Source organism: Phalangium opilio, unplaced genomic scaffold, assembly GCF_054372755.1.
Source record: "Phalangium opilio isolate 3A_F unplaced genomic scaffold, DU_Popi_V2 ptg000019l_1, whole genome shotgun sequence".
In the NCBI taxonomy this organism is placed as follows: Eukaryota; Metazoa; Arthropoda; class Arachnida; order Opiliones; family Phalangiidae; genus Phalangium; species Phalangium opilio.
Genome location: NW_028324152.1, coordinates 453,428 through 480,142, shown reverse-complemented (window position 1 = coordinate 480,142; position 26,715 = coordinate 453,428). Strand labels below are relative to the sequence as shown.

The 26,715-nt window shown below is 39.7% G+C and overlaps 3 protein-coding genes and 19 non-coding genes across 22 annotated transcripts; 1 reads left to right on the top strand and 21 right to left on the bottom strand.

The window, feature by feature from the left end:
* Positions 1-2,877: 2,877 nt before the first annotated feature.
* On the top strand, positions 2,878-3,549 carry LOC149697648 (uncharacterized protein F54H12.2-like). Its single transcript, XM_089867230.1, has one exon. The coding sequence runs from the start codon at positions 2,878-2,880 to the stop codon at positions 3,547-3,549; it is 672 nt and encodes a 223-aa protein (XP_089723356.1).
* Positions 3,550-12,773: 9,224 nt separating this feature from the next.
* TRNAS-AGA (transfer RNA serine (anticodon AGA)) lies at positions 12,774-12,846 on the bottom strand. The gene has a single exon. It is a non-coding gene; the product is annotated as a tRNA-Ser (tRNA).
* A 132-nt stretch (positions 12,847-12,978) lies between these two features.
* TRNAT-CGU (transfer RNA threonine (anticodon CGU)) lies at positions 12,979-13,051 on the bottom strand. Its single transcript has one exon. It is a non-coding gene; the product is annotated as a tRNA-Thr (tRNA).
* Positions 13,052-13,411: 360 nt separating this feature from the next.
* TRNAT-UGU (transfer RNA threonine (anticodon UGU)) lies at positions 13,412-13,484 on the bottom strand. The gene has a single exon. It is a non-coding gene; the product is annotated as a tRNA-Thr (tRNA).
* A 404-nt stretch (positions 13,485-13,888) lies between these two features.
* TRNAT-CGU (transfer RNA threonine (anticodon CGU)) lies at positions 13,889-13,961 on the bottom strand. The gene has a single exon. It is a non-coding gene; the product is annotated as a tRNA-Thr (tRNA).
* A 360-nt stretch (positions 13,962-14,321) lies between these two features.
* TRNAT-UGU (transfer RNA threonine (anticodon UGU)) lies at positions 14,322-14,394 on the bottom strand. The gene has a single exon. It is a non-coding gene; the product is annotated as a tRNA-Thr (tRNA).
* Positions 14,395-15,559: 1,165 nt separating this feature from the next.
* On the bottom strand, positions 15,560-18,268 carry LOC149697642 (uncharacterized). The gene is made up of 2 exons (XM_089867229.1): positions 17,300-18,268; positions 15,560-17,134 (listed from the first exon to the last, which is right to left on the bottom strand). The coding sequence occupies exons 1-2, from the start codon at positions 18,266-18,268 to the stop codon at positions 15,560-15,562; spliced, it is 2,544 nt and encodes an 847-aa protein (XP_089723355.1).
* A 9-nt stretch (positions 18,269-18,277) lies between these two features.
* On the bottom strand, positions 18,278-21,067 carry LOC149697641 (uncharacterized). Its single transcript, XM_089867228.1, has one exon. The coding sequence runs from the start codon at positions 21,065-21,067 to the stop codon at positions 18,278-18,280; it is 2,790 nt and encodes a 929-aa protein (XP_089723354.1).
* A 1,226-nt stretch (positions 21,068-22,293) lies between these two features.
* TRNAT-UGU (transfer RNA threonine (anticodon UGU)) lies at positions 22,294-22,366 on the bottom strand. Its single transcript has one exon. It is a non-coding gene; the product is annotated as a tRNA-Thr (tRNA).
* A 132-nt stretch (positions 22,367-22,498) lies between these two features.
* Positions 22,499-22,571, bottom strand: TRNAT-CGU (transfer RNA threonine (anticodon CGU)). The gene has a single exon. It is a non-coding gene; the product is annotated as a tRNA-Thr (tRNA).
* A 132-nt stretch (positions 22,572-22,703) lies between these two features.
* TRNAT-CGU (transfer RNA threonine (anticodon CGU)) lies at positions 22,704-22,776 on the bottom strand. The gene has a single exon. It is a non-coding gene; the product is annotated as a tRNA-Thr (tRNA).
* Positions 22,777-23,411: 635 nt separating this feature from the next.
* Positions 23,412-23,484, bottom strand: TRNAT-AGU (transfer RNA threonine (anticodon AGU)). The gene has a single exon. It is a non-coding gene; the product is annotated as a tRNA-Thr (tRNA).
* Positions 23,485-23,639: 155 nt separating this feature from the next.
* TRNAT-UGU (transfer RNA threonine (anticodon UGU)) lies at positions 23,640-23,712 on the bottom strand. Its single transcript has one exon. It is a non-coding gene; the product is annotated as a tRNA-Thr (tRNA).
* Positions 23,713-23,844: 132 nt separating this feature from the next.
* TRNAT-CGU (transfer RNA threonine (anticodon CGU)) lies at positions 23,845-23,917 on the bottom strand. Its single transcript has one exon. It is a non-coding gene; the product is annotated as a tRNA-Thr (tRNA).
* A 132-nt stretch (positions 23,918-24,049) lies between these two features.
* Positions 24,050-24,122, bottom strand: TRNAT-CGU (transfer RNA threonine (anticodon CGU)). The gene has a single exon. It is a non-coding gene; the product is annotated as a tRNA-Thr (tRNA).
* A 647-nt stretch (positions 24,123-24,769) lies between these two features.
* On the bottom strand, positions 24,770-24,844 carry TRNAS-AGA (transfer RNA serine (anticodon AGA)). The gene has a single exon. It is a non-coding gene; the product is annotated as a tRNA-Ser (tRNA).
* A 165-nt stretch (positions 24,845-25,009) lies between these two features.
* On the bottom strand, positions 25,010-25,082 carry TRNAT-UGU (transfer RNA threonine (anticodon UGU)). Its single transcript has one exon. It is a non-coding gene; the product is annotated as a tRNA-Thr (tRNA).
* Positions 25,083-25,215: 133 nt separating this feature from the next.
* TRNAT-AGU (transfer RNA threonine (anticodon AGU)) lies at positions 25,216-25,288 on the bottom strand. Its single transcript has one exon. It is a non-coding gene; the product is annotated as a tRNA-Thr (tRNA).
* A 133-nt stretch (positions 25,289-25,421) lies between these two features.
* Positions 25,422-25,494, bottom strand: TRNAT-CGU (transfer RNA threonine (anticodon CGU)). The gene has a single exon. It is a non-coding gene; the product is annotated as a tRNA-Thr (tRNA).
* Positions 25,495-25,627: 133 nt separating this feature from the next.
* TRNAT-UGU (transfer RNA threonine (anticodon UGU)) lies at positions 25,628-25,700 on the bottom strand. The gene has a single exon. It is a non-coding gene; the product is annotated as a tRNA-Thr (tRNA).
* Positions 25,701-25,866: 166 nt separating this feature from the next.
* Positions 25,867-25,939, bottom strand: TRNAT-UGU (transfer RNA threonine (anticodon UGU)). Its single transcript has one exon. It is a non-coding gene; the product is annotated as a tRNA-Thr (tRNA).
* Positions 25,940-26,299: 360 nt separating this feature from the next.
* TRNAT-UGU (transfer RNA threonine (anticodon UGU)) lies at positions 26,300-26,372 on the bottom strand. The gene has a single exon. It is a non-coding gene; the product is annotated as a tRNA-Thr (tRNA).
* Positions 26,373-26,715: the final 343 nt, after the last annotated feature.

Genomic DNA, 26,715 nt, shown 5'->3' with positions numbered 1-26,715 from the left:
CGAAGAAATTGCAACGTCTATCCCACCGAGCATGCTTCCTGACTCGATATCGTTGTATACTTGGACATTGAGGTATATTTCGTGGAACGAACTTGGAGAAATGGAAATTGGGGGAAGGGTGGTGCCCGGATCTAACGTAGTCGATTTAATTTACGATGCGGTTAGAAAAACCACACCAAATACCGACCCAACGGGCTACAAAAGCTTCTACGAAATATTGCAAAATAACAATGTACCGAAAAAATTTATCAAAAATCCTACTAGAGCGCGTGTGTTGAAATCATTATTGTTTAACGTGACACCACCCAAACTTAATCAATGGGTGACGATTTGATTGTAATTACAAATAAAACGTTTATCACGAGTTATGAGTGTTTATTTCCCTTTCATATCTCAAAATGGATGGCTGTACAGAAGTTGTAGCGCAAGGTATCGTGTCCAGATTATTTGAATCCTTTTCAAAAAATCCAAAAATATTAACCGGCGTCTTAATAATATTATGTTTCGTAATAATCGAAGTTTTCGATTTCTTAATATTATACTATGCAACACGCACATCCGGAAATAGTACCATTTATGGATAAGCTAGAAAATATTTATTATGACGTATCTGACTCTGGTGGGTACGCTGGTATTCGCGGATTGTATCGTTCAGCTAAAGAGAAGGGTCTCAAAGTGACGACAAAAAACGTTAAGGAATTTTAACAAAAGCAAGATACCTATACTCTACATAAAAATACCAGGTGGCGATATAAACGAAATAAGACGATAGCGTACGGTATAGACGATCAATGGCAAGCCGACCTCATTTTCCTCCAGAAACTTTCGAAACAAAACAAAGGGCATCGATATATACTTGCTTGTATAGATATTTTTAGTAAATACGCTTTCGTTGAACCCGTGAAAGATAAGAAAGGAGATACTATAGTAAAGGCGTTGAAAAAGATACTGGATGGTGAAAGGAAACCAAGGCGAATACAGAGTGACCATGGGAATGAGTTTGTGTGTAAAGCCGTTCAAGCTGAGTTAAAATCACGAGGAATTGAGTTTTTCGCGACAAACTCGGAAGTGAAAGCCAGCATTGTCGAGCGATTTATCAGATCGTTTAAATCAAGGATGTATCGATACTTTTCTGCGAAAAATACTTATACGTACGTTGATGTGCTCCCCAGATTAGTTAGTGCTTATAATAACAGTTACCATCGTTCAATTAAATGTAAACCTATAGAAGTAACACCTCAAAATTCCAAAATCATTTGGAAAAATTTATACGGAGATATTGACTTTAGTCCCCCTGTGAAGTACGATTTTGAAATCGGAGACATTGTCAGAATATGTAAAAACAAAGGGCTTTTTGAGAAAGGATACGTCCCTAATTTTTCGGAAGAATTATTTCGAGTAATTAAGCAAATACCGAGGCAGCCACCGGTATATAAACTGGAGGCGTTAAATTCGGAACCCATTTTGGGTGTTTTTTACAAAGAGGAAGTACAAAAGGTAGGAAAGGATCTCGATACTTGCGCGTTCAAAATTGAAAAAGTGCTAAAAAAGCGAAAGAAAGCTGATAATACCGTAGAATTGCTGGTGCGTTGGAGTGGATACGGACCTCGATTTGACAGTTGGGTGCAATGAGTTTCTATATCACTTTACCATCCGATTCATCGACAAAATACTTTCCCAACAATACTACGAGTATATTTAGGACGTATCTTCCAGAAGTAGTAAAACTTAACGGCCCATACGAAGTTGGATTGACGGAAATAAGTTATCCAAGAACCTGGAATAATGTGAGGGGAGAAAGATCTATAAGTATTTGGTCCACTGACGCTAAAACTATGGAAACGGTAGTTGTTATTCCTAAAGGCAGTTTCTTATCAATTCGAGATTTACTCGGAATGTTGTTGTTCGATGATGGCACAATCAAATTCACGTATACTGCTAGTTTAAAACGCGTATCCGTTTTCATGGACTATAATTACACGATAAATATACCTGGTGATATCGCGGTTATGATGGGATTTACGCTTGACTCAAATGAAGACTACGTAATTACGGAATCCATGATGGCACCTTATATCGTGGATTTGGATGCTGGATTACATTCTCTGTTTGTTTACTCTGACGTAGTTACAAATACGATCGTAGGGGATAGTAAAGTCCCTCTTTTGAGAATAATCAGCGTGAAAGGAAAAGACGGAGAAACTGTCGATGTGGAATTTGCTCGACCTCATTATCTGCCTGTAGCTTCTTCGGACATACAAACTATAGAAATTAACGTTATGGATGAACTGGGAAACCCTATACAATTCGAACGAGGGAAGGTGAACGTTACTCTACACTTCAGGCCGCGGAGGACCTGGCTCACCTTACAATAATACGAGCTGGATGGGGTAACTTTCAGTTCAGTGAATAGCGGCGAATGACAAACATCATGGGACGACCCCATTACATTTCAGCCCTAAGCGATTATGAGAACTACTATTTAAACCAGGCTGGTTTCGGATCCATGCCTGTATATCGGGGTGTTCCTGTGCAAAGAGGGTATGGATTAGGGAACATACTGGCTTCGGCCTTTCGGAGCGCCATGCCCCTTTTTAAACGTGGTGCTCAGTTTCTTGGAAGAAAATTTCTCGATACCGGAGCGAAAGTCGTGACGGACGTTGCTAGTGGTATTCCAATCAAAAAGTCTCTAGTGACTAGATCGAAGAGCGCCGGAAAAGAAACCTTATTGTCAGCTGCGGATGTGGTTAGGGAGATGACAGGATCCGGAATTAAAAAGAGGCGGAGGGTGCATCGCAAAGTCACTCGGGTTAAAGCTAAGAAGAGGAAAACATCGTGTCGTTCTTATTCTGATATATTTTCCTAAAGCCCAAGAATATGGCGTTGATGCATCCTAACTCTAGTGGCTGCGTCAATTCCGAATTGGATATTTTCGAAGTCCCGTTAACGCAAACGGGAATTATCAGTGGTGAATGGGTCGAATACTTTCCCATTTCCAGCATCAGCAACAATTCAAACTTGGTTTTCTGCATTAGTGGAAATTCTGAATCCTACACGGATTTGTCCCAAACTCTGCTTCATGTTCAAGTGGATGTGAAAATGGACGATGGATCTTCCCCGATAGCAGTCGTGATTGCCGCGGATGGTACAGTTACTACGCCGGCGGATAATGTAGCCCCAGTTAATTTGTTTTTGCATAGTCTCTTTCTCGAAGTGCATTTATTTTTAAACGAGAAATCGGTTACCCCTTGCGCTCAAAATTACCCGTACAAAAGTATGATTCAAACTATGTTAACGTTTGGAGACTCTGCAAAAAATAGTCATTTAACAAGCTCATTATTTTATCGCGACACGCCGTGCAAGTTCAACGATTTTGTGAATAACAAGGGTTTCTTGAAGAGAGCTAAGTTTGCCCAAAAAGGAACTATAGATATGATTGGTGCTCTTCATTTAGACATTTGCGAACAACCTCGCTACCTTTTGAACTTGGTGGATTTAAAATTTGTTTTTGGAAAACCAATACCGAATTTTGCTTGCATTCTGACGTAAAATGTAAACTGAACATTAAAGCGGCATCGTTATATTTGAGGAAAGTCAAATTGATACCTGCAATCCCGCTTGCACACGCGAAGGTGTTACAAATGTCGAGAGCGAAATATCCAATTACCCTTCGTTTTCGATCGCAAAAGGAACATGAGGCGTCGTGCAGGATCATTTATTTAATGGGCAGAAACCGAATAGAGTCGTCATAGGGATGGTCGAACAAAGTGCGTTTTTGGGTGATCTAAAATTGTCACCATATAATTTCCAACCCGTTGATGTGAATCACATTGGTTTGTTCGCCGACGGCAGTAGCGTACCACATAAACCGCTGACGCCAAACTTTGCAGAACATAGCTACATCCAAGCGTACGCTAATTTATTTCTTCAAACGGGTCAGTGGAATATTGACGAAGGAAATCAAATAAGCCGCGACGATTACCCTGGGGGAAACTGTCTTTTTGTCTTTGATTTGACGGCCTATTTAATGAACAATGCCACCCATTTTCATCTCGTTAAAAATGGAAATTTGAGACTAGAAATGAAATTCGCTTCCGCGTTAAAAGAAACCATCGCCGTTATTGTATACGCCGAATTCCAGAGTTTGATTGAAATTGATAAAAACCGAACCGTAATCTTCGACTAGAATGGATACGATACAAATAACGAGAATTTTGGGGAAAGATAAGTTCACCAGAAATTTATTTCGGGGTGTGTTTGCCGCTGACCAACTACCAAAATTTGTGACGACTTTTCCGTCTCTTTATATCGTGAACACCGATACGTCAAACGGTGCTGGTCAGTACTGGGTAGCCTTGTATTTCTCCAGAAATGCCAATACCGAAATGTTCGACTCGTACGGAAATCCACCTGATATGTTTCGTTTTAATGACTTTGTCGAAAGAAATAGTAAAACTGTGACTTTTAACTCTTTACAATTACAAGGAAATCTTAGTAGAACGTGTGGAGGATTTTGTGTGTATTTCGCTCTTAATAGATGTAGGGGTGTTAAAATGTTTAATATCGTGTCTAGATTTTCAAAAAATAAAAATCGAAATGATGAGATGATCAAAGAATTTATGTATTCAAGATATTCAATAAATTTTCAATAAATTATAGTGTTTTACAAAGTTTATTTACAGAAAAATGCATTCTATATTCATATATTTAAAAAAATCGTTAAATATAAGTTCATATTAACAATATTATTTTATTTATTTAAAATGCTGATCCAGTGGTGACCGTGTGATAGGGTACGAATGCCGTCTCCCAAAATATATATTTTATTATCACAAGGATTGAGAGACATTTTATTTTGGGAGACAGTAAACAGCTGATGTTTCTGACTGACTATCCGCTTCATAGAATTACTCGTAACTCAAGTACTAAAGAGACAGTCCCGATAACTAGAGTGTCGGATAATTTTTTTCACTACTCTTTTACAAACACCTTTCGCGGTTTTTTTCTCCCCCTTTTCGGAGAGGATAGAATACATTTTTGGGACGAAGTCCAACGAACTCACGTATAGGAATTCCGTCCATCTCATCTTTCATTTTTCCTACAACCTTTTTGTTTACGTTATTGTAAAGAGGGTGATTCACGGGATATCCCGAGAAATCGAAAAGATGGGATGAATTATGAAAGTCTAAGTAGACGTCGTCCGTTTGTATATTATACGTGAGGCTGTCCGTGTCCGTGAAAAGTAACTGAGCCCTGTCACCGTAGGTCTTTCGCATGTACTCGTAATGAAACTCGTACATAGTTAGTTTCGAAAGATCCAAAACGGTGAATCCAGTGTAAATTAGTCTGTTCAAAGTAAGCGACTTCTTCTTCATATGGATACCCACGAGTTCGTTGTGAAAAATCGTAAATTTTTCAAATGCCGGAGAGGGCGCTTTCTTGATGGCTCGCTCGGGTGTTTGTACGAGATGAAAATCTATCCGGTTTCTCAAGTTTTCCATCGTTTTACCTTTTATATATTTATATATTAAATTAGATTGCAACATTTTTTCTATTGATGTTGCGGTTTGCTTACCAAAACACGAGTTGTTCAAAAGTTTGAAGAAATCTTTTTCAAAACTATTGGTGGCAAGTTTTCGCTTTTCAGTATTAAAATTTATGAAGGGGCGAAGCCAGGGGCTTTGGTCGAAAGATAGTATACGGTGAACTTTCGTGAGTTTAAGTCCTTTCGATACGTAGTATTTCAAATTGCGATAGTGAACTACGTATCGCTCTTTGTTGTAAAGATTAGTTTAGGTAGGGTGTCTTTCTCCGGAAGGTGTAATCGTTGTAGCATCAGTTTGTAATAAGAAGAAAATTGTTCCGTTTTTATTCTTTGAGATTCGGGTGCGAGAGGGTAACAGTTATGTTCGTGATGAATTTCAGCGAGATATTCTAAGTCAACCTCCAAAATGAAACCGTAAGGAGACTCGTCTGATAGAGAAAGCACGTGTTTATGAGCGTAGTCGAGGAGGTCTTCGACTGGTATCCAAGCGAATCTACTCGTGGGTAGATAATCGACCATGGCGAAACCATAAAGGTTGTTAACGTCGAGGTACATGATGTAATTACTCTCTTTCTCGGTGTCGTAGGTTTCGGGGATGTACGGGTTATTCGCTTCCGCGAAGCGATGGCTAATCATAGAAACCCCTCCTCGAATACCACGTTCTATAAACAAGTGCATATCAATATCGAGAAGTAACTCCAACTTCACTTTGGTCATATGAAGCGCGGACTCCCAGGCAAATCCCGGTCCGGTGTATGCATGCGCGCAATCCAGACCGTAGTATTCTACGCACATAGCGCGGAAACTTTCGAATACGTCGGCGAGTTGAAGGGTATCCACCTGCACGTATAAATCGTCATTCGTGGAGTTCCCCTGTTAATAATCCACCATTAATTTCACTTTTACTTTTAGAAATCTTCCATAGATAATACCTAGATTTTGGATGTTAAAAATGTCCCACACTTGACGAACATTTTCGTAACTCTCGTCCGATATGTGTTCGTCAGTTAGAGCGTTGAAAAAGGCTTCCTTGGGTGGAAGTTCGACCTCTTGAAACTTCTCTACGTTGCTCATATAGTCGTAAGGATAGGTTAATTTTTTTCAGTAAATACGGGACTTGATGAGAGGGATAGAAAGAGTTCAAGATAGGAAATTTTTCTTTACCCCCCATGGCCAAATTAGAAATTAAAGTTTCTAGACTAGCGGGCATAAAACGAATTGAATCGATGAAACGTAGACGACCGAAAGTGAAACTGATATACGTTTCACTGTTAGATGGGATACACGAAATGTTCTCATCTTTTTGAAGCCCTATCCTTTGCATTATAAGATGGGCGTCGTAACTGAAAATTTTACATAGTTTATTATAGTTAATATTTAATGTTAAAACAAGAACATACCGTGACAAATTATGCATTATGACAAGAGTAAACGTTCCTACTCGCAACTTTAAATTACAAGAATTGTGCGCGACTCCACGAAAACGCCCTAAAAATTAATACAGGGTGATTCTAAAATGGTGGTATAACCGAACTACTGCGGGTTCTATGAGCGATTTTAAGTCGAAAATGTTCTATGGCATTTTGTCACCCAGGCCACCGTTTAAAAGTTATGATAAGGATCATTTACTGATGACTCCTTAAAATTAATTAAATTCGAAAACAAAAGCCCAGCGGGTTGAATACATTACGCCACGTGCTCGGAAAGTTTGGTTGTTGATGAGATTGATGAATCTGGGTAACAAGTCTGGATTTTGTCAATTATAGATTCAAAATCCGCATATATGACGTATGGAACCTGAAAATAAATTTATTAAGACTAAGAACTTATGGAAATTCCAAATGACTTCCTACCTTCTGAAGCCAATAAATTTTTTCAAATTTCAAGATGGGTTTTTTGTGTGGCATTTTAACGAGTTGTGGACTGTGCACGTTACAGTTTTTCACGTGTTCTCTATGATTTCGTTCTGAGATTCTTCCCGCGAAACGATGTAAACAATAACGGCACATGTAAATTTTTCCGTTATGGTTAGTGAAATGACTTAATAGTCGGCTAATATCAGTAATTAGACAAAAATGTTGCTTTTCTTTTGATTTTAAATAAAGTAGGTCTATTTGTCGATCCTCGGGAGCTTTATTTTCGCTGACGTGGAGAGGAAAAACTTCATTTTCGTAACCAAAAACATTGATAGATAGATTGTTTTTATTTTCAAATCTTTTAAGTTTGAGTGGATTTAATTCAAATGGAAAACAAATGTCGGTGCAGTCTAACTCCGTTTCAAAAGCTACGTATTTATTTTGATCATCGCGATGTGATTTTGGAGGTTGAGGATGTAATTTCGCGAGAATACACCACAAGAAACACTTTTGATCATTAGTTTTAATATTTAAGAGTCCTTTTCCGGGATTATTCAGTTCAGGGGGAAGCTCTATATAGGTACCACCAACCAGAGGCATGTATCTAATAATATCCACTTGAAAAAACAAGATACGATCTATGGTCCATCCACTGCCCATATCTTGAAATTCCTCCATCGCCTGTACCATTTGTTTCACACACGAGTCTATTTGGTTGGGTATTAAATGTGATAGTAAGGAAGTTTGAGTTCGGCTTCGGAAATAGGGTAATGCTTCGACTTCCGATCCGTCGTTCAGTTCGCGAACGTATCTCACACGTAAAAAAATGTTCCACTTTATACCCCGCTTCTTACTTAAATGGTTTTCCAAGTATTTAATTAATGATGATTTTATTTTTTTAATTATTAATTCTGGATCCGTTTCACTCGTTTGCGGGGTATATCGCGAACTCACGATGGCGTCTTCGAGAACCGCGACTTCTTCGAGGTTTTGAAGAAAGTCACCCACCTGGTTGTTGATGGCTAAGTCGGGGTCTATGGGTTGTTGGTGAGATGGTCCTGGCGTGCGGGAAACTGGACAACTCCGATGAATGCGCGAATGCTGAATTAGTCTGTACCTTCTGGCAAAACTGTTATTACAGACATGGCAGACATATTTTGTTTACCTATGTTGTTCACGAACGTGGCGATTTAAAAGGAACTTGAAAGAAAATTCTCTCGAGCATAAAGGGCATGAAAACATATTGTCTAATTGATCGTCGCGACTGATAATTTGCTAGGTCTGAATCAATCTTATATACGTAATGAATACTCTCCCTAATCCTCTCTATATATATGTGAAAGACTCGACACCCTCTGTGGTCGTGAAATATGATCTGCGATAAAGTGACGCTCCTTGCTACGTTTCTGGAAAAGCTTTAAACACCCTGATCAAAGACTAAAAAATAGGGAAGATGAATGGAAAAAAATCATTCCAGCTTTTAGACAATTGTCTGAAAATTTCTTTGTAATAAAGAGATTTTCAAACTGAACTATTTTTATTTAGTAATATGCCTATGGAATTATGATAAAACATTGTTTCAGTGTGTTTAAAGAAATTTTATTTATTAATGTTATTTTTGTTTGTTTACATTTCAAAATTATCGAACTCGCCAGTTAAAGTTTTTTGGCAAATTTGCTCTAACGCAAGTAATTTTTCCAAATCATCGTTATAAATATTTTTTTTCAAAGTTTTTTTCTTTGCTTGCTTTTCTGTTGACGTGGCACATCTCTTTTTTCCCTTTTTAGAGGGAACGTCTACTGTTACGGTCTGGGGCGGGATGGCCGGAGATAGTGATGAAGTCGTTGCTGCCGAGGTTGATGGTGTACTTCTTGGTTCCGTCATTGGTGATGATACGGGAGCCAAAATAGATACGGTGGTGGGTATAGGCTGTTGCGAAGTTGGGCTAAAAGCGGTTAAAAATATGGAGGCAAGATGATCTTCTTCCTCGGTTACTGCCGGGTCTAGTTTCTCCACCTTGGAAATTAAATGAATGAATACACTAGATTGGATTTATTTTTTTCTTAAAATCATACCTTAATAAGTTGGGTTAAGCCACCCAATGACTGCTTTATCTTCCCAATGTTTGGGTGGTAGCAAAGCGAGACTTTGATGGCGCAAGATTCGGGAATAGATTGAATATTAACCCAAAATCCATTATGATACTTCCGAACAATAACCTCGAAGGTTCTGAACGACAAAGCGGGTAGATCTGGGCGTCCAGGTATTTCTCCCAAGGCCGCTGTATACTTTAGTATGGTAACAATCTTGTTTTTATCGAGGGATGTCATGGTAGACTTTAGAGTTGGTTGTGAATATTATTTTATCGATTTGGTCTTTTATATTACTCGAAAAATTGGAATTTGAATTGTTTAATATCACACACGAGCTTTGGACGTTAACTTATTAATATGTTTGTAATGGTAATTAGAACTGATCAATTACGTCAGTGATGACCTAAAGGTCAATCGGTCTAGACATTTTCACGGTATTTAAAAATATATAATTAGATACCGAATCAATTTTAAGTGGTTTTGGGGTTAGGATTAGAAACTTTAAAGGATTTTGTTGTCATAGGTGTTTTATAAAAATATCTTCTTTCATCATGTACGTCATAGGTGTTTTATAACAATATATTGTTTCATCATGTACGTCATAGTGACGAATTTTAAATTGATTTTCGGCATATTGAAATTAAAGTATTAGAATCAGATTAAGTTGTTGAGGCACTTTGTAATAAAACCCCTACTTCCATTCCGACAATAGGTTTACATATTAATTACTATCTAGAAAGTCCATGTTGTGATATATGAAAAACATATTTGGTTTAAATCGAAATACTTTTATTCGCAAGATAAATATTACACATTCCATAGTTTCATTTGGTGCGCTTTGAATAATGCGCAGTTTTTATTATCAGAGTGATATTTACACTCTATTGAACAGAGATTCGACAAGTCTTTGTACTTGGGGCACCCTAATTCTTCGACGTTTATTATTGTTTTTCCAAAAAGTTCAGAAAGATATACTTGTTTTTCTAGCCCCTTAGTGTAAAGGATTGGTGCTTTCTTCGATATGGACGCGACGATTCCAGATAATTCGTCCAATTCGTATTCTCCCTCGTCCCATAGCATCCCGCAAATATGTCTGGAGATCCAGGAGTTTATAGCCTTGTCTTTCACGTTTAACTCGTTGTAGGGGAAAGGTGACCTAAATGTGTAAACACCACTTTCACCCGTTTTAATAACGAGAAACGCCAATTCTTTAAGGACGTATTCGTTGTTGGCTCTCATAAAGTTTGCTTCAACTATGCAGGAGTTTCATTCCAACCTTAATTTCATAACATACATTTGTAACGACTGCCTCAGAAAAACTTTAATACGATAATCGCTTACATTTTTAGTTGTTTTCCGAGATGTATTCCAAACCAGATACGAATTAGGAATGAAATTAAATAAGTAGCATCACCCATTATATAATAATTCGTTTTAAAAATTATAGCTTATAGATATACTGTATATCTTCCTTGAAAACATGGAGTACATACCTATCGTAATATTCCATAGGGTATATCCCTCATCCATGGCTGATGTTTCTTCTATCACCCTGTACGTATACCCAACTATCCCCATCTCTTATATCTAACCGTACGCGATTTGCTCAAAGACCGTCAAAATTAGCTTAATTTTCTTCTCTCCTATAATCCGATGTATCTAATTAAAAAAACACCACCGCCGCAGACAAATGTCTCGTATGGGTGAAATGCACGCATAAACAATTTATGAAATTCCAAACCTCGAGTTCTCTCATCGTAACGAAACTAGAGCTCGCTCTCTCCTTGCCTTCCAAGAGAGACGATTCAGACAAATCGAGACGACATTATACACCCAACGTTATTATTAACCCGTCCCGCTCTGTTCTCTTTTTACCGTGAAACTTACGTACTCTCCGTGCCGTCCAAGGTGCACAAAAAAGCCGCTTAGGAAAAATTCGAGACCGTTCAATTTTCATACCCAATGTTAATTTTCCCATAGGGTATCATACCCCATGTTATCTCTATGGAAAATTCATACCCATCCCGTTCTCTCATTTATATACTACTTGCATGTATAAACAGAGAAGGGGCGCGATGTCAGAGGAGGAAAGCGCGAACGAACCAGATATCCAATTTTTTTGATTATTTAAAACTAATTGAGGGGCCGGAAAAATTCTTCCCCCATTTTTAAATCGTGTTTTGAGGTAAATAAATAGAAGCCAATTATAAGTTATGTGTATGGCGGTAAATCCCGAATCTTTTTCTATAAATTGCTACTTTAACAGTTAGTTCTAGGTTTCTTTTCATGAAAATAAAACGCGAATCGTATCTAATGTAGAAAACCTATTATCGGACAGCTTTCAAACACGTTTTAAAGACAAATATTTAACGTAGGCTTACAAAAAGAGAGGGATTGTAAATATTTAATGTTTAAAGCGGTTAGTGATGTTCACAATGGGTCCAGAAGTGTCAGAGAAGTAACAATATTAACGGGTCTTTTATTGTTAAATAAAATTGGTGTCCCAATTGAGGAACCATTGTCCGATACAGAGATCCCAATGTCCGATAACGAAGATCCACTGTCCGATTCTGAGATCCCAGTGTCCGATAGCGAAGACCCACTATCCGATTCTGAGATCCCAGTGTCCGATAACGAAGACACACTGTCCGATTCTGAGATACCAGTGTCCGGGCTACAAAGACCCACTGTCCGATTCTGAGATCCCAGTGTCCGACTTGGATGTATAGACGTCCGATAAATGGAACATGGGTGTTCGAATTAACATCCAAATAGCCGATAATAGGGTACGATACTTGCCGAATAAAATCCATGATTGGGACAACATTACATCGTTCTTTTGGAATTATTTCTATACCATTAGGTACACAAACGTTCATAATAAATATTTCATAAACTTTTCAAAGGTTTTCTGTGATTTCCTTACATTTAACCATAATTTTTTTAAAATGTGTCCGATAATAGGGGGACTAACCCTATTATTTTTAATTTTTCAAAATTTAATAGCTACGAAATCTAGATCAAGTAAAATAACAGCGATGCTCCGACGGAGAATGGAACTCATGATCTCCTGTTTACTAGACAGGCGCTTTAACCACTAAGCCACGGAGCCCTTGATTTGAAGCGATATGAATGCTGAATATTTCAGTAAATTAACTAAATTATCTCATCGGAACTTTTACCCTATTGTCTGCATAAATGCAAATCTAAATCAACTATTATTTTTAATTTTTTCAAAATTTGATAGCTACGAAATCTAGTTCAAGTAACATAACAGCGAGGCTCCGACGAGAATCGAACTCATGATCTCCTGTTTTCTAGACAGGCGCTTTAACCACTTAGCCTTGGAGCCCTTGCTATGAAGCGATATGAATGCTGAATATTTCAGTAAATTAACTAAATTATCTCATCGGAACTTTTACCCTATTGTTTTAATTTTTCAAAATTTAATAGCTACGAAAAATAGTACAAGAACATAACCTCAAGGCTCCGACGAGAATCGAACTCATGATCTCCTGTTTACGAGACAGGCTTTTTAACCACTAAGCCACGGAGCCCTTGCTTTGCAGAGACATGAATGCTGAATATTCCAGTAATTTAACTAAATTAACTCATCGGAATTTTTACCCTACTGTTTTCATTTTTTAAAATTTAATAGCTACGAAAAATAGTACAAGAACATAACACCGAGGCTTCGACGAAAATCGAACTCATGATCTCCTGTTTACGAGACAGGCACTTTAATCACTACGCCACGGAGCCCTTGCTTTGAAGCGATATGAATGCAGAATTTTTCAATAAATTATCTAAATTATCTCATCGGAACTCTTACCCTATTGTTTGCATAAATCAACTATTATTTTTAATTTTTTCAAAATTTGATAGCTACGAAATCTAGTTCAAGTAGCATAACAGCGAGGCTCCGACGAGAATCGAACTCATGTTCTCCTGTTTACAAGACAGGCGCTTTAACCACTAAGCCACGGAGCCCTTGCTTTGAGGCGATATGAATGCTGAATATTTCAGTAAATTAACTAAATTATCTCATCGGAACTTTTACACTATTGTTTGCATATATGCATATCTAAATCAACTATTACATTTAATTTTTCAAATTTTAATAGTTACGAAATCTCGTTCAAGTAACATAACAGCGAGGCTCCGATGAGAATCGAACACATGCTCTACTGTTTACTGGACAGTCGCTTTAACCACTAAGCCACAAAGCCCTTGCTTTGAAGCGATATGAATGCTGAATATTTCAGTAAATTAACTAAATTATCTCATCGGAACTTTTACACTATTGTTTGCATATATGAATATCTAAATCAACTATTATTTTTAATTTTTCAAAATTTAATAGCTACGAAAAATAGTACAAGAACATAACCTCAAGGCTCCGACGAGAATCGAACTCATGATCTCCTGTTTACGAGACAGGCTTTTTAACCACTAAGCCACGGAGCCCTTGCTTTGCAGAGACATGAATGCTGAATATTCCAGTAATTTAACTAAATTAACTCATCGGAATTTTTACCCTATTGTTTTCATTTTTCAAACTTTAATAGCTACGAAAAATAGTACAAGAACATAACACCGAGGCTTCGACGAAAATCGAACTCATGATCTCCTGTTTACGAGACAGGCGCTTTAACCACTACGACACGGAGCCCTTGCTTTGAAGCGATATGAATGCAGAATTTTTCAATAAATTAACTAAATTATCTCATCGGAACTCTTACCCTATTGTTTGCATAAATCAACTATTATTTTTAATTTTTTCAAAATTTGATAGCTACGAAATCTAGTTCAAGTAGCATAACAGCGAGGCTCCGACGAGAATCGAACTCATGTTCTCCTGTTTACAAGACAGGCGCTTTAACCACTAAGCCACGGAGCCCTTGCTTTGAGGCGATATGAATGCTGAATATTTCAGTAAATTAACTAAATTATCTCATCGGAACTTTTACACTATTGTTTGCATATATGCATATCTAAATCGACTATTATATTTAATTTTTCAAATTTTAATAGCTACGAAATCTCGTTCAAGTAACATAACAGCGAGGCTCCGATGAGAATCGAACACATGCTCTACTGTTTACTAGACAGTCGCTTTAACCACTAAGCCACAAAGCCCTTGCTTTGAAGCGATATGAATGCTGAATATTTCAGTAAATTAACTAAATTATCTCATCGGAACTTTTACACTATTGTTTGCATATATGCATATCTAAATCAACTATTATTTTTAATTTTTCAAAATTTAATAGCTACGAAATCTAGATCAAGTAACATAACAGCGAGGCTCCGACGAGAATCGTGTGGAAGCGGTTACTGAAATCTAAAGGTTTTTGGTAGGCTGGTTCGTAAATTAGTGGACGCGTTATGGGTTTCGTTAAAGCGATAAAAAAGCGAAGCGATTTAAATCAATAAAAAATAACTTGAGTTTTATTAAACAAAAAACTGATAAATGCAAAAAAAACGACTAAGTTAACGGACACGAGGGTCGGGGGAATTCAACTAAAAAAAACTAAAGACGCGAGGGTCTGAAACTTTCGAAGGCCGTAGCCTGGTTAGGACTGTTTTGAATTTCAAGTCCTAACGCAGAGCGTAGCCAAAGCGAAAGAGAGGTTAGCCTATAAGCGAGGCTTAACCTAGAGCGAGAGTATGGTGTCTTAGCGAGAGTGACCAAAAAGTTCTGCTACCGAAATAATGGGAGAGGCGCGTTTTTTTAGCTTTTACAGGTGAGGTCAAAGGTGAAAAAAGTTAAGGTACTTGAACTTGTTTTGCACGTGTGTTCGTAAAAATGACAGAGGTCGAAAGGGATTATAAGGGATGGTTATTTACGTAGCTAGATATGCTTTTCAATTTATACAAAGGGGAAAGGGTTGTATAGATCTTTTAAGAATGGCACTTGTAAATTTAGTATTGTATGGCAGAAGTTTATAATCTGAAGTAAGGAGCATTTTTTAAATATAAAGTTAAGTTTAGAATCTTAGATTTGACATGCTCCCCCCGATTGAACTAAGAGTTCAATTAAAATGTTCATTAAAGCGATTCACTTAGAGTTCAAGATTGTACAGAAGTTGTATAGGTCTTCGTAGTTTTGTGCCGTCAGGCATTCTCACCATACAGGATCGTACGTGGCCGTCGCGGCCCATGAAGGTTTCGTCCACGACTCCTAATTTCCAAGAGAGGCGAGGCATTTTGTCCTCTCCAATTAGAACGACGTCTCCAGCTTTAAGCGGTGTAGTGGGCTGATTGTTCGTTCTATGGTGTGCTGTCCTTAGTTGTAAGAGATAATCGGACCTCCATCTCTTCCAGAAGCCATTTGCTATCGTTTGGCGATATTTTAAGCGGCGTGTCAGGTCTTTCCTGTTGACTGGGGTATCGGCCATCTTGGGGTAGGTTCTGGACGGTAGACCGACCATCCGGTCTCCGAGTAGGACGTGATTTGGCGTCAGAGGTGCTGGCTCGTGCGGATCCTCCGAAACGAAAGTGATGGGTCGAGAGTTAATTGCGGCCTCGGCTTCTGTGAGTGTCGTTGCTATATCTTCGAAAGATAGCTTAGCGCGACCGATAGTTTTGCGAAGCGCGTTTTTAACCGATCCGACAAGTCTTTCCCAAAAGCCGCCCCACCACGCGGCACGGTCGGCAATGAAGGTCCAAGCGATTTGGTGGTTTCCGAAATAGCGAGCGACTTCCGGACTGTCCACGTTTTTCCATAGATCACTGAGATTAGTTTTGGCGCGTTTAAAAGTTTTAGCGTTGTCTGAGTAGACATGTTTTACTATTCCGCGACGCGAGACGAATCTCCTGAAAGCGAGGAGAAAGGTATCTGTGGACTGGTCAGATACAAGTTCGAGGTGCACCGCTCTTGTAACGGCACAAGTGAATTGAGCGACGTAGCATTTTACATTGTCTCGCGTGTAGAGAGGACCGGCGAAGTCCAATCCACAGTTCTCGAAAGCGGGCGTTTGGGTCGTACGAAACTCTGGCAAGGGGGCCATTACTGCGTCCGAGGGTTTTACGCGAAAATATTTGCAGACGTTGCAATTTTTAAGAATGGAACTCACGAAACTGCGCGACTTGATGATCCAAAACTTTTCGCGTAGCGACACCGTTGTTATGACAACGCCGGCGTGCATGACCTTCTCATGGGCGTTTTTGACAAGAAGTTCCGTAAATGGGTGGTTATGAGCGAGAAGCCATGGCTGACGTTCAGCGTGTGAGAGCTCGCTGCCTTTTAGTCGACCTCCAATGCGTAGGAGACCGTGATTATCCAGGTGTGGATGTAGAGTCAGGACCTTAGAGTCCTTAGCGATAGATTGTCCGTTGACGAGGCATTGTACTTCTTCCGGGAACTGCTCCTTTTGGGTAGTGCGGACCCAATAGATTTCGGCAAGGCGAATTTCGTCGGCGGTTAGCTCTCCCGTACGTCTCTGATCCTTGAAGCGAAGGTTATGAGGGAAACGTAGAAGCCATGCAGTGAGACGGTATAGGTTTTTCAGCGAATTGAAAGCGTTGATGTTGATAAGGGACTCTTTAGGCGGGGTCGTTATCGTCATTGTAAGCGAAGTACTCCTTAATTCTTCTTGAACGTCCTCGAAATTGACTTCGGTGGACAGGTTTTCGTTCTGATTCGGCGCGTTTTCTCGAAGCCAGATAGGGCCATGCCACCAGAAAGGGTCTTTCGCGAGGTCAATTACTTTCCGTCCGCGTGTAGGAAGGTCGGCAGGGTTGTCCGTGCCTTTGCAATGATTCTAATTCATAGGGTTAGAAATAGTTTGTATCTCACTCACGCGGTTAGCTATGAACGGCTTCCATCTGTCAGCGGATCCTTTGATCCAGCCTAGGGTTATCTTTGAGTCGCTCCACATGTGAATTTTCTTCGGCTTGATTTTCAGAACGGTCAGCAAGTGATTGACTAGTTTGGCGGCGAGAAGAGCTCCCATCAGCTCGAGTCGGGGAAGCGTTAGTCTTTTTAGCGGGGCTACTCGAGATTTTGCCGTGATTAAGGTTGACGCGAATTGTCCTTCCTTGCTCCGGTAGCTGAAGTATGCTACGGCGGCGTACGCTTTAGGGCTTGCGTCCGAAAAGCAGTGAAGTTCGATACTGTCGGCGGCGATTTCGGCGGTTCCCTGGTAGTAGTGGCGGGGTATTTTAATAGCTGTGAGATCTTTAAGTTCGCAGCACCAGGCTTCAAATGGTTCAGCTACGTCGTCAGGCAGGGGCTCGTCCCAGGACAAACCTTGTTCCCAGAGTTGTTGGAAGATAAGTTTGGCTCGTACTGCGAAGGGAGCGAGGAAGCCAAGTGGGTCGAAGATTTTAGCGACTGACTTCAGTACCCATCTTTTAGTGTTATCTCGGCTCTGGATAAACTTCAAAAGGTCTTTAATCTCGAAGGTTAGAACGTCTTCTGAGCTGTCCCATGTAAGCCCAAGGACTTTGGATGGTGCGAAGGACGTTTGATGATTGGCTGGTTTAGCTGCGGGATTTTTCTTGGCGAGTACCTCTCTCAGCTTAGTTGAGTTAGTTTGCCACTTGGTTAGTTTCATACCGGCGTCTAGCATGATTTTCTCCACTTCTGAAGTTAAACGCAAGGCTTCTCGGTCAGTGTCAGCGTTTGAAGCCAAGTCGTCGACGTACATAGAGTCGTCTAAAATTGCGCTTGCTTCCGGGTGGACTTCGAGATATTTTTTAGCGTACAGGCGTAGGGTGGCTGCCAAGAGAAACGGGCTAGAAGTAGCGCCGAAGGGGACGCGTGTCATTCTGTAGGTTTATAGCGCGTGGCTTCCGAATGGGCTGTCGACGTCAACCCATAAGAATCGTAGGGCATCTCTGTCTTGTTCTTGAATTTCGATTTGCAGGAATGCCTTGGTTACGTCAGCGGTGAAGGCTATTCTTTTCTCACGAAAGCGAATGAGAATATCGTATAGCTCCGGATTGAGATTGGGGCCAGCTTCGAGGCAAGCGTTGGGGCTCGAAACATTTGGCGCGTGCGAAGATGCATCATAAACGATACGGGTTCTGGTGGTCGTACTGGCTTCCCTGACTACGGAGCGGTGCGGTAGATAATATAGCGGCCCGATTGTTTTCGTGACCGGATCGACTTTCTCGACAACGCCGGTGGAGATTTGATCTTTTATAATTTGATTATATTCGATAAAATCAACGGGATTTTTGCGAAGCTTTAAAATTAGGTTCGAGGTGCGTTTAGCGGCAATAGCGTAGTTGTCACCTAATTTTAGGTTGCTCGGTTTGAAGGGTAACGCGACGGCGTAGCGGCCGTTTTCGAAAACCGTGGATTTAGCGAACCTTTCAAGCGTTTTGCTTCCCAAATCTTTATCTTCGTCGTTTTCGCGTATACCGAAAGATTCCAGTTCCCAAAAGGCGCGAAGTTGGGTTGAGATGGCTTCTTCCTCTTGAGGCGCGATCGTGTTGACAAGCATGATAGAGATCGCGTTTACTCCTATGTCACGTGCGGCTACCGTAGCTGGGCCTTTGAGTGTCCAACCAAAGATGGTTTCTAGCGCGGTAAGAGTAGGCCCGAACCGTTGGCTTCTTCCGCTTGCGACAGCCCATAAATAATCCGCGCCTATAAGTACGTCGATAGAATGTTGGTTATTATGTCCAACTTCTACCGTGGTCAGGTCTGCCATGAGGAGATTGCGCTTTTGGAATTCGGTAGCGAGCTCGGCACCAGGTACGATGAAAACTGACCCACAGATTGTCGGTGTTTCGTAGGCTTGAATGAGAACGCTTTTCTCGGGATTGTGGCGGCTTCTCAGTTCTAGTTGCACCTTTCGTCTCAGGGCTCTCTCTGACGTCTGGCTTCCGAAACTGTTGGTTTCTAGGAATTCTTCGGATAGAATCTGTAGTCCAAGTTCTCGAGATACGGCTTCTTTGATAAATGTCACGTGGCTACCGGTGTCGAGTAGGCATCTGACTGATTTATGGTCGGTTTCACCTGGGCGACTGGCTTCTGCTAAAGCGGTTTGCAGGAACACGGCTTCAGTCTTTTTTCTAGTGACAACGGCTGTCATCTGCGATACTCCACTTTCGATTTGCGGGTTTTGGGGAGGGTTATTCGCGATACGCGTCTCGGTTCGATCACAGATACTTGAGTGATGACGTCCTCCACATTTCTTACACGTGCGAAATCTGGAGGTGCACTCGCGAGCTTGATGTTGGTCCCGAAGACAAATAAAGCAGCGCTTTTTCTGGCTAAGTAGGGCTTTTTTGTCTTGAATCGATAGTTCGGTACACTGCGTAGTGGTGTGATCACTTTTTCCGCAGTAGAGGCAGGATTTAGTTCCGGTGTTCACGGTTAGCGCGGCAGCCCCGAGCGGAGGCCTTGGCCTTCGGCTATCGTATCGACTAAAGTCCCGCGATTGCGACGGTCTTTCGGGGGGTCTGCGATCAGGTTCGGAGAATCTCCGATCTAAGTTTTGAGCGGTCGAGCGCGTTAAGACGGAGGCGCGTTCCCTGCTTGAGATTTCTTTTTGTAGAAAGTTCATTATGTCGGCAATTCGTAATTGGCCAACTGCGTCGTGTTCTCGGCTGAATGCTAGCGTAATGTCTTCCGGGAGTCGTTGTGTAATGATTGGACAAAGCAGGCTCCCGTAAGTTTGGTCAATGACCTGTACGTTTTCCAGGCTTCTTATCTGCAACATACACGTGTCGTAGAGTTTCCGTAGACCAGCCAAGTCGCTGGACTTTTTTACAGCTGGCAGGCAGAGTAGGTTGTGCATGTACTCTGAAACTAGCATTTGTTTACGGCCAAATCTTCTTATTAGTTCGGAGATTGCGTAATCGTAGTTTGCGTCTGATAGCGATAAACCGTTTACTGCGTCTAGAGCGAGGCCTTCTAAATACGAAATGAGGTAACTGAATTTCTCTGGTTTGGAGAGAGTCGGGTTATTATGAATAGAGCATTCATAATGCGCCCAGAAGTTCTGCCAATCGTTGATTTCTCCCGAGAATCGTCGGATTTCTAATTTTGGCAGTCTTATGGCTGGAGCGGTATTCGGTGGCGCGGCAGTCATCTGGCCGGCACTCGGTTGGTTTGGGGTTCCGCTCCCGGTGAGCGTTAGAATTCCGGGCGGCGGCATCGGCGTGCCGCTACCGGTAGGCGATGGAGGTCCGGTCAACGGGGTCTGCTGCCCGTTGCCGGCTGGTGTTTGCGACCCGGTCGGCGTGGTGATTAGGGTGCTGTTCGTCGGGGAGCTCGCGGCGAGGCTAGCGGCAGCTGCTATAGCGGTAGCGGCTTGATTGTGGACCTCGAGAGCGCGTCGTCCTCGTGATTGGGTTATAATGAGGTCATCGATATGGTCCTGTGATGTTTGCTGGTCTTTTTCCATCTCAAGCGCGGTGGGAAAAAGAGGCTCCATTGCCTCATTTATGTTAACGAGGCTAATTTCTTTTGTTTTAAGGATAGCGAGGTACCCTTCTATAGCGGCGTAATCGGGATTAGGCTTTCCTAACTCGGTTTCTAAACTGTTTTTAGCGCGAGACGCGGATTGCTTGGTTCCCGTACGTTTGGATTTTAGGCGCGTAAATTCATCCATTGTTTTTAAGTTTTAAAGTTTTTACTCACGAAATAAGTTAGAGTTCGGTTCACGAAAGCGTAATTTAAGCGATTAAAGCGGAGTGGCGAACGCGTTACTAATTATCCCGGGTTGGTCGGTAAAAAAATGTGGAAGCGGTTACTGAAATCTAAAGGTTTTTGGTAGGCTGGTTCGTAAATTAGTGGACGCGTTATGGGTTTCGTTAAAGCGATAAAAAAGCGAAGCGATTTAAATCAATAAAAAATAACTTGAGTTTTATTAAACAAAAAACTGATAAATGCAAAAAAAACGACTAAGTTAACGGACACGAGGGTCGGGGGAATTCAACTAAAAAAAACTAAAGACGCGAGGGTCTGAAACTTTCGAAGGCCGTAGCCTGGTTAGGACTGTTTTGAATTTCAAGTCCTAACGCGAAAGAGAGGTTAGCCTATAAGCGAGGCTTAACCTAGAGCGAGAGTATGGTGTCTTAGCGAGAGTGACCAAAAAGTTCTGCTACCGAAATAATGGGAGAGGCGCGTTTTTATAGATTTTACAGGTGAGGTCAAAGGTGAAAAAAGTTAAGGTACTTGAACTTGTTTTGCACGTGTGTTTGTAAAAATGTCAGAGGTCGAAAGGGATTATAAGGGATGGTTATTTACGTAGCTAGATATGCTTTTCAATTTATACAAAGGGGAAAGGGTTGTATAGATCTTTTAAGAATGGCACTTGTAAATTTAGTATTGTATGGCAGAAGTAAGGAGCATTTTTTAAATATAAAGTTAAGTTTAGAATCTTAGATTTGACAAATCGAACTCATGATCTCCTGTTTACTAGACAGGCGCTATAACCACTAAGCCACGGAGCCCTTGCTTTGAAGCGATATGAATGCAGAATATTTCAATAAATTAACTAAATTATCTCATCGGAACTCCTACCCTATTGTTTACATAAATCAACTATTATTTTTAATTTTTTCAAAATTTGATAGCTACGAAATCTAGTTCAAGTAACATAACAGCGAGGCTCCGACGAGAATCGAACTCATGATCTCCTGTTTACTAGACTGCGCTTTAACCACTCAGCCACGGAGCCCTTGCTTTGAAGCGATATGAATGCAGAATATTTCAGTAAATTAACTAAATTATCTCATCGGAACTCTTACCCTATTGTTTGCATAAATCAACTATTATTTTTAATTTTTTCAAAATTTGATGGCTAAGAAATCTAGTTCAAATAGCATAACAGCGAGGCTCCGACGAGAATCGAACTCATGATCTCCTATTTACAACACAGGCGCTTTAACCACTGAGCCACGGAGCCCTTGCTTTGAAGCGACATGAATGCTAAATATTGCAGTAATTTAACTAAATTAACTCGTCAGAATTTTTACCCTATTGTTTTAATTTTTCAAAATTTAATAGCTACGAAAAATAGTACAAGAACATAACATCAAGGCTCCGACGAGAATCGAACTCATGATCTCCTGTTTACGAGACAGGCTTTTTAACCACTAAGCCACGGAGCCCTTGCTTTGAAGAGACATGAATGCTGAATATTCCAGTAATTTAACTAAATTAACTCATCGGAATTTTTACCCTATTGTTTTAATTTTTCAAAATTTAATAGCTACGAAAAATAGTACAAGAACATAACACCGAGGCTTCGACGAGAATCGAACTCATGATCTCCTGTTTACGAGACAGGCGCTTTAACCACTAAGCCACGGAGCCCTTGCTTTGAGGCGATATGAATGCTGAATATTTCAGTAAATTAACTAAATTATCTCATCCGAACTTTTACACTATTGTTTGCATATATATGCATATCTAAATCAACTATTATATTTAATTTTTCAAATTTTAATAGCTACGAAATCTCGTTCAAGTAACATAACAGCGAGGCTCCGATGAGAATCGAACACATGCTCTACTGTTTACTAGACAATCGCTTTAACCACTAAGCCACAAAGCCCTTGCTTTGAAGCGATATGAATGCAGAATATTTCAGTAAATTAACTAAATTATCTCATCGGTACTTTTACCCTATTGTTTGCATAAATACATATCTGAATCAACTATTATATTTAGTTTTTCAAATTTTAATAGCTACGAAATCTCGTTCAAGTAACATAACAACAAGCCTCCGACGAGAATCGAACTCATGATCTCCTGTTTACTAGACAGGCGCTTTAACCACTACGCCACGGAGCCCTTGCTTTGAAGTGATATGAATGCAGAATATTTCAATAAATTAACTAAATTATCTCATCGGAACTCCTACCCTATTGTTTACATAAATCAACTATTATTTTTAATTTTTTCAAAATTTGATAGCTACGAAATCTAGTTCAAGTAACATAACAGCGAGGCTCCGACGAGAATCGAACTCATGATCTCCTGTTTACTAGACAGGCGCTTTAACCACTCAGCCACGGAGCCCTTGCTTTGAAGCGATATGAATGCAGAATATTTCAGTAAATTAACTAAATTATCTCATCGGAACTCTTACCCTATTGTTTGCATAAATCAACTATTATTTTTAATTTTTTCAAAATTTGATGGCTACGAAATCTAGTTCAAATAGCATAACAGCGAGGCTCCGACGAGAATCGAACTCATGATCTCCTATTTACAACACAGGCGCTTTAACCACTGAGCCACGGAGCCCTTGCTTTGAAGCGACATGAATGCTAAATATTGCAGTAATTTAACTAAATTAACTCGTCAGAATTTTTACCCTATTGTTTTAATTTTTCAAAATTTAATAGCTACGAAAAATAGTACAAGAACATAACATCAAGGCTCCGACGAGAATCGAACTCATGATCTCCTGTTTACGAGACAGGCTTTTTAACCACTAAGCCACGGAGCCCTTGCTTTGAAGAGACATGAATGCTGAATATTCCAGTAATTTAACTAAATTAACTCATCGGAATTTTTACCCTATTGTTTTAATTTTTCAAAATTTAATAGCTACGAAAAATAGTACAAGAACATAACACCGAGGCTTCGACGAGAATCGAACTCATGATCTCCTGTTTACGAGACAGGCGCTTTAACCACTAAGCCACGGAGCCCTTGCTTTGAGGCGATATGAATGCTGAATACTTCAGTAAATTAACTAAATTATCTCATCCGAACTTTTACACTATTGTTTGCATATATATGCATATCTAAATCAACTATTATATTTAATTTTTCAAATTTTAATAGCTACGAAATCTCGTTCAAGTAACATAACAGCGAGGCTCCGATGAGAATCGAACACATGCTCTACTGTTTACTAGACAATCGCTTTAACCACTAAGCCACAAAGCCCTTGCTTTGAAGCGATATGAATGCAGAATATTTCAGTATATTAACTAAATTATCTCATCGGTACTTTTACCCTATTGTTTGCATAAATACATATCTGAATCAACTATTATATTTAGTTTTTCAAATTTTAATAGCTACGAAATCTCGTTCAAGTAACATAACAACAAGCCTCCGACGAGAATCGAACTCATGATCTCCTGTTTACTAGACAGGCGCTTTAACCACTACGCCACGGAGCCCTTGCTTTGAAGCGATATGAATGCTGAATATTTCAGTAAATTAACTAAATTATCTCATCGGAACTTTTACCCTATTGTTTGCATAAATGCATTTCTAAATAAACTATTATTTTTAATTTTTTCAAAATTTGATAGCTACGAAATCTAGTTCAAGTAACATAACTGCGAGGCTCCGACGAGAATCGAACTCATGATCTCCTGTTTTCTAGACAGGCGCTTTAACCACTAAGCCTCACAGAGCCCTTCATTTGAAGCGATATGAATTCTGAATATTTCAGTAAATTAACTAAATTATCTCATCGGAACTTTTCACTATTGTTTGCATATATGCATATCTAAATCAACTATTATTTTTAATTTTTCAAAATTTAATAGCTACGAAATCTAGTTCAATTAATATAACAGCGAGGCTCCGACGAGAATCGAACTCATGATCTCCTGTTTACAAGACAGGCGCTTTAACCACTAAGCCACCGATCCCTTGCTTTGAAGCGATATGAATGCAGAATATTTCAGTAAATTAACTAAATTATCTCATCGAAACTTTTGCCCTATTATTTTAATTTTTCAAAATTATATAGCTACGAAATCTAGTTCAAGTAACATAAAAGCGAGGCACCGACGAGAATCGAACTCATGATCTCCTGTTTACTAGACAGGCGCTTTAACCACTAAGCCACGGAGCCCTTGCTTTGAAGCGACATGAATGCAGAATATTACTGTAATCTAACTAAATTAACTCATCGGAATTTTTACCCTCTTGTTTTAATTTTTCAAAATGAAATAGCTACGATATCTAGATCAAGTAACATAACACCGAGGCTCCGACGAGAATCGAACTCATGATCTCCTGTTTACGAGACAGGCGCTTTAACCACTAAGCCACGGAGCCCTGGCTTTGAAGCGACATGAATGCTGAATATTCCAGTAATTTAACTAAATTAACTCATCGGAATTTTTACCCTATTGTTTTAATTTTTCAAATTTTATTAGCAACGAAATCTAGATCAAGTTATATAACAGCGAGGCTCCGACGAGAATCGAACTCATGTTCTCATGTTTACAAGACAGGCGCTTTAACCACTAAGCCACGGAGCCCTTGCTTTGAGGCGATATGAATGCTGAATATTTCAGTAAGTTAACTAAATTATCTCATCGGAACTTTTACACCATTGTCTGCATATATGCATATCTAAATCATCTATTATTTTTAATTTTTCAAAATTTGATAGCTACGAAATCTAGTTCAAGTAGCATAACAGCGAGGCTCCGACGAGAATCGAACTCATGATCTCCTGTTTACAAGACAGGCGCTTTAACCACTGAGCCACGGAGCCCTTGCTTTGAAGCGACATGAATGCTAAATATTGCAGTAATTTAACTAAATTAACTCGTCGGAATTTTTACCCTATTGTTTTAATTTTTCAAAATTTAATAGCTACGAAAAATAGTACATGAACATAACATCAAGGCTCCGACGAGAATCGAACTCATGATCTCCAGTTTACGAGACAGGCTTTTTAACCACTAAGCCACGGAGCCCTTGCTTTGAAGCGATATGTATGCAGAATATTTCAATAAATTAACAAAATTATCTCATCGGAACTCTTACCCTATTCTTTGCATAAATCAACTATTATTTTTAATTTTTTCAAAATTTGATAGCTACGAAATCTAGTTCAAGTAGCATAACAGCGAGGCTCCGACGAGAATCGAACTCATGTTCTCCTGTTTACAAGACAGGCGCTTTAACCACTTAACCACGGAGCCCTTGCTTTGAGGCGATATGAATGCTGAATATTTCAGTAAATTAACTAAATTATCTCATCGGAACTTTTACCCTATTGTTTGCATAAATGCATATCTAAATCAACTATTATATTTAATTTTTCAAATTTTAATAGCTAGGAAATCTCGTTCAAGTAACATAACAGCGAGGCTCCGATGAGAATCGAACACATGCTCTACTGTTTACTAGACAGTCGCTTTAACCACTAAGCCACAAAGCCCTTGCTTTGAAGCGATATGAATGCGGAATATTTCAGTAAATTAACTAAATTATCTCATCGGAACTTTTACCCTATTGTTTGCAAAAATGCATATCTAAATCAAC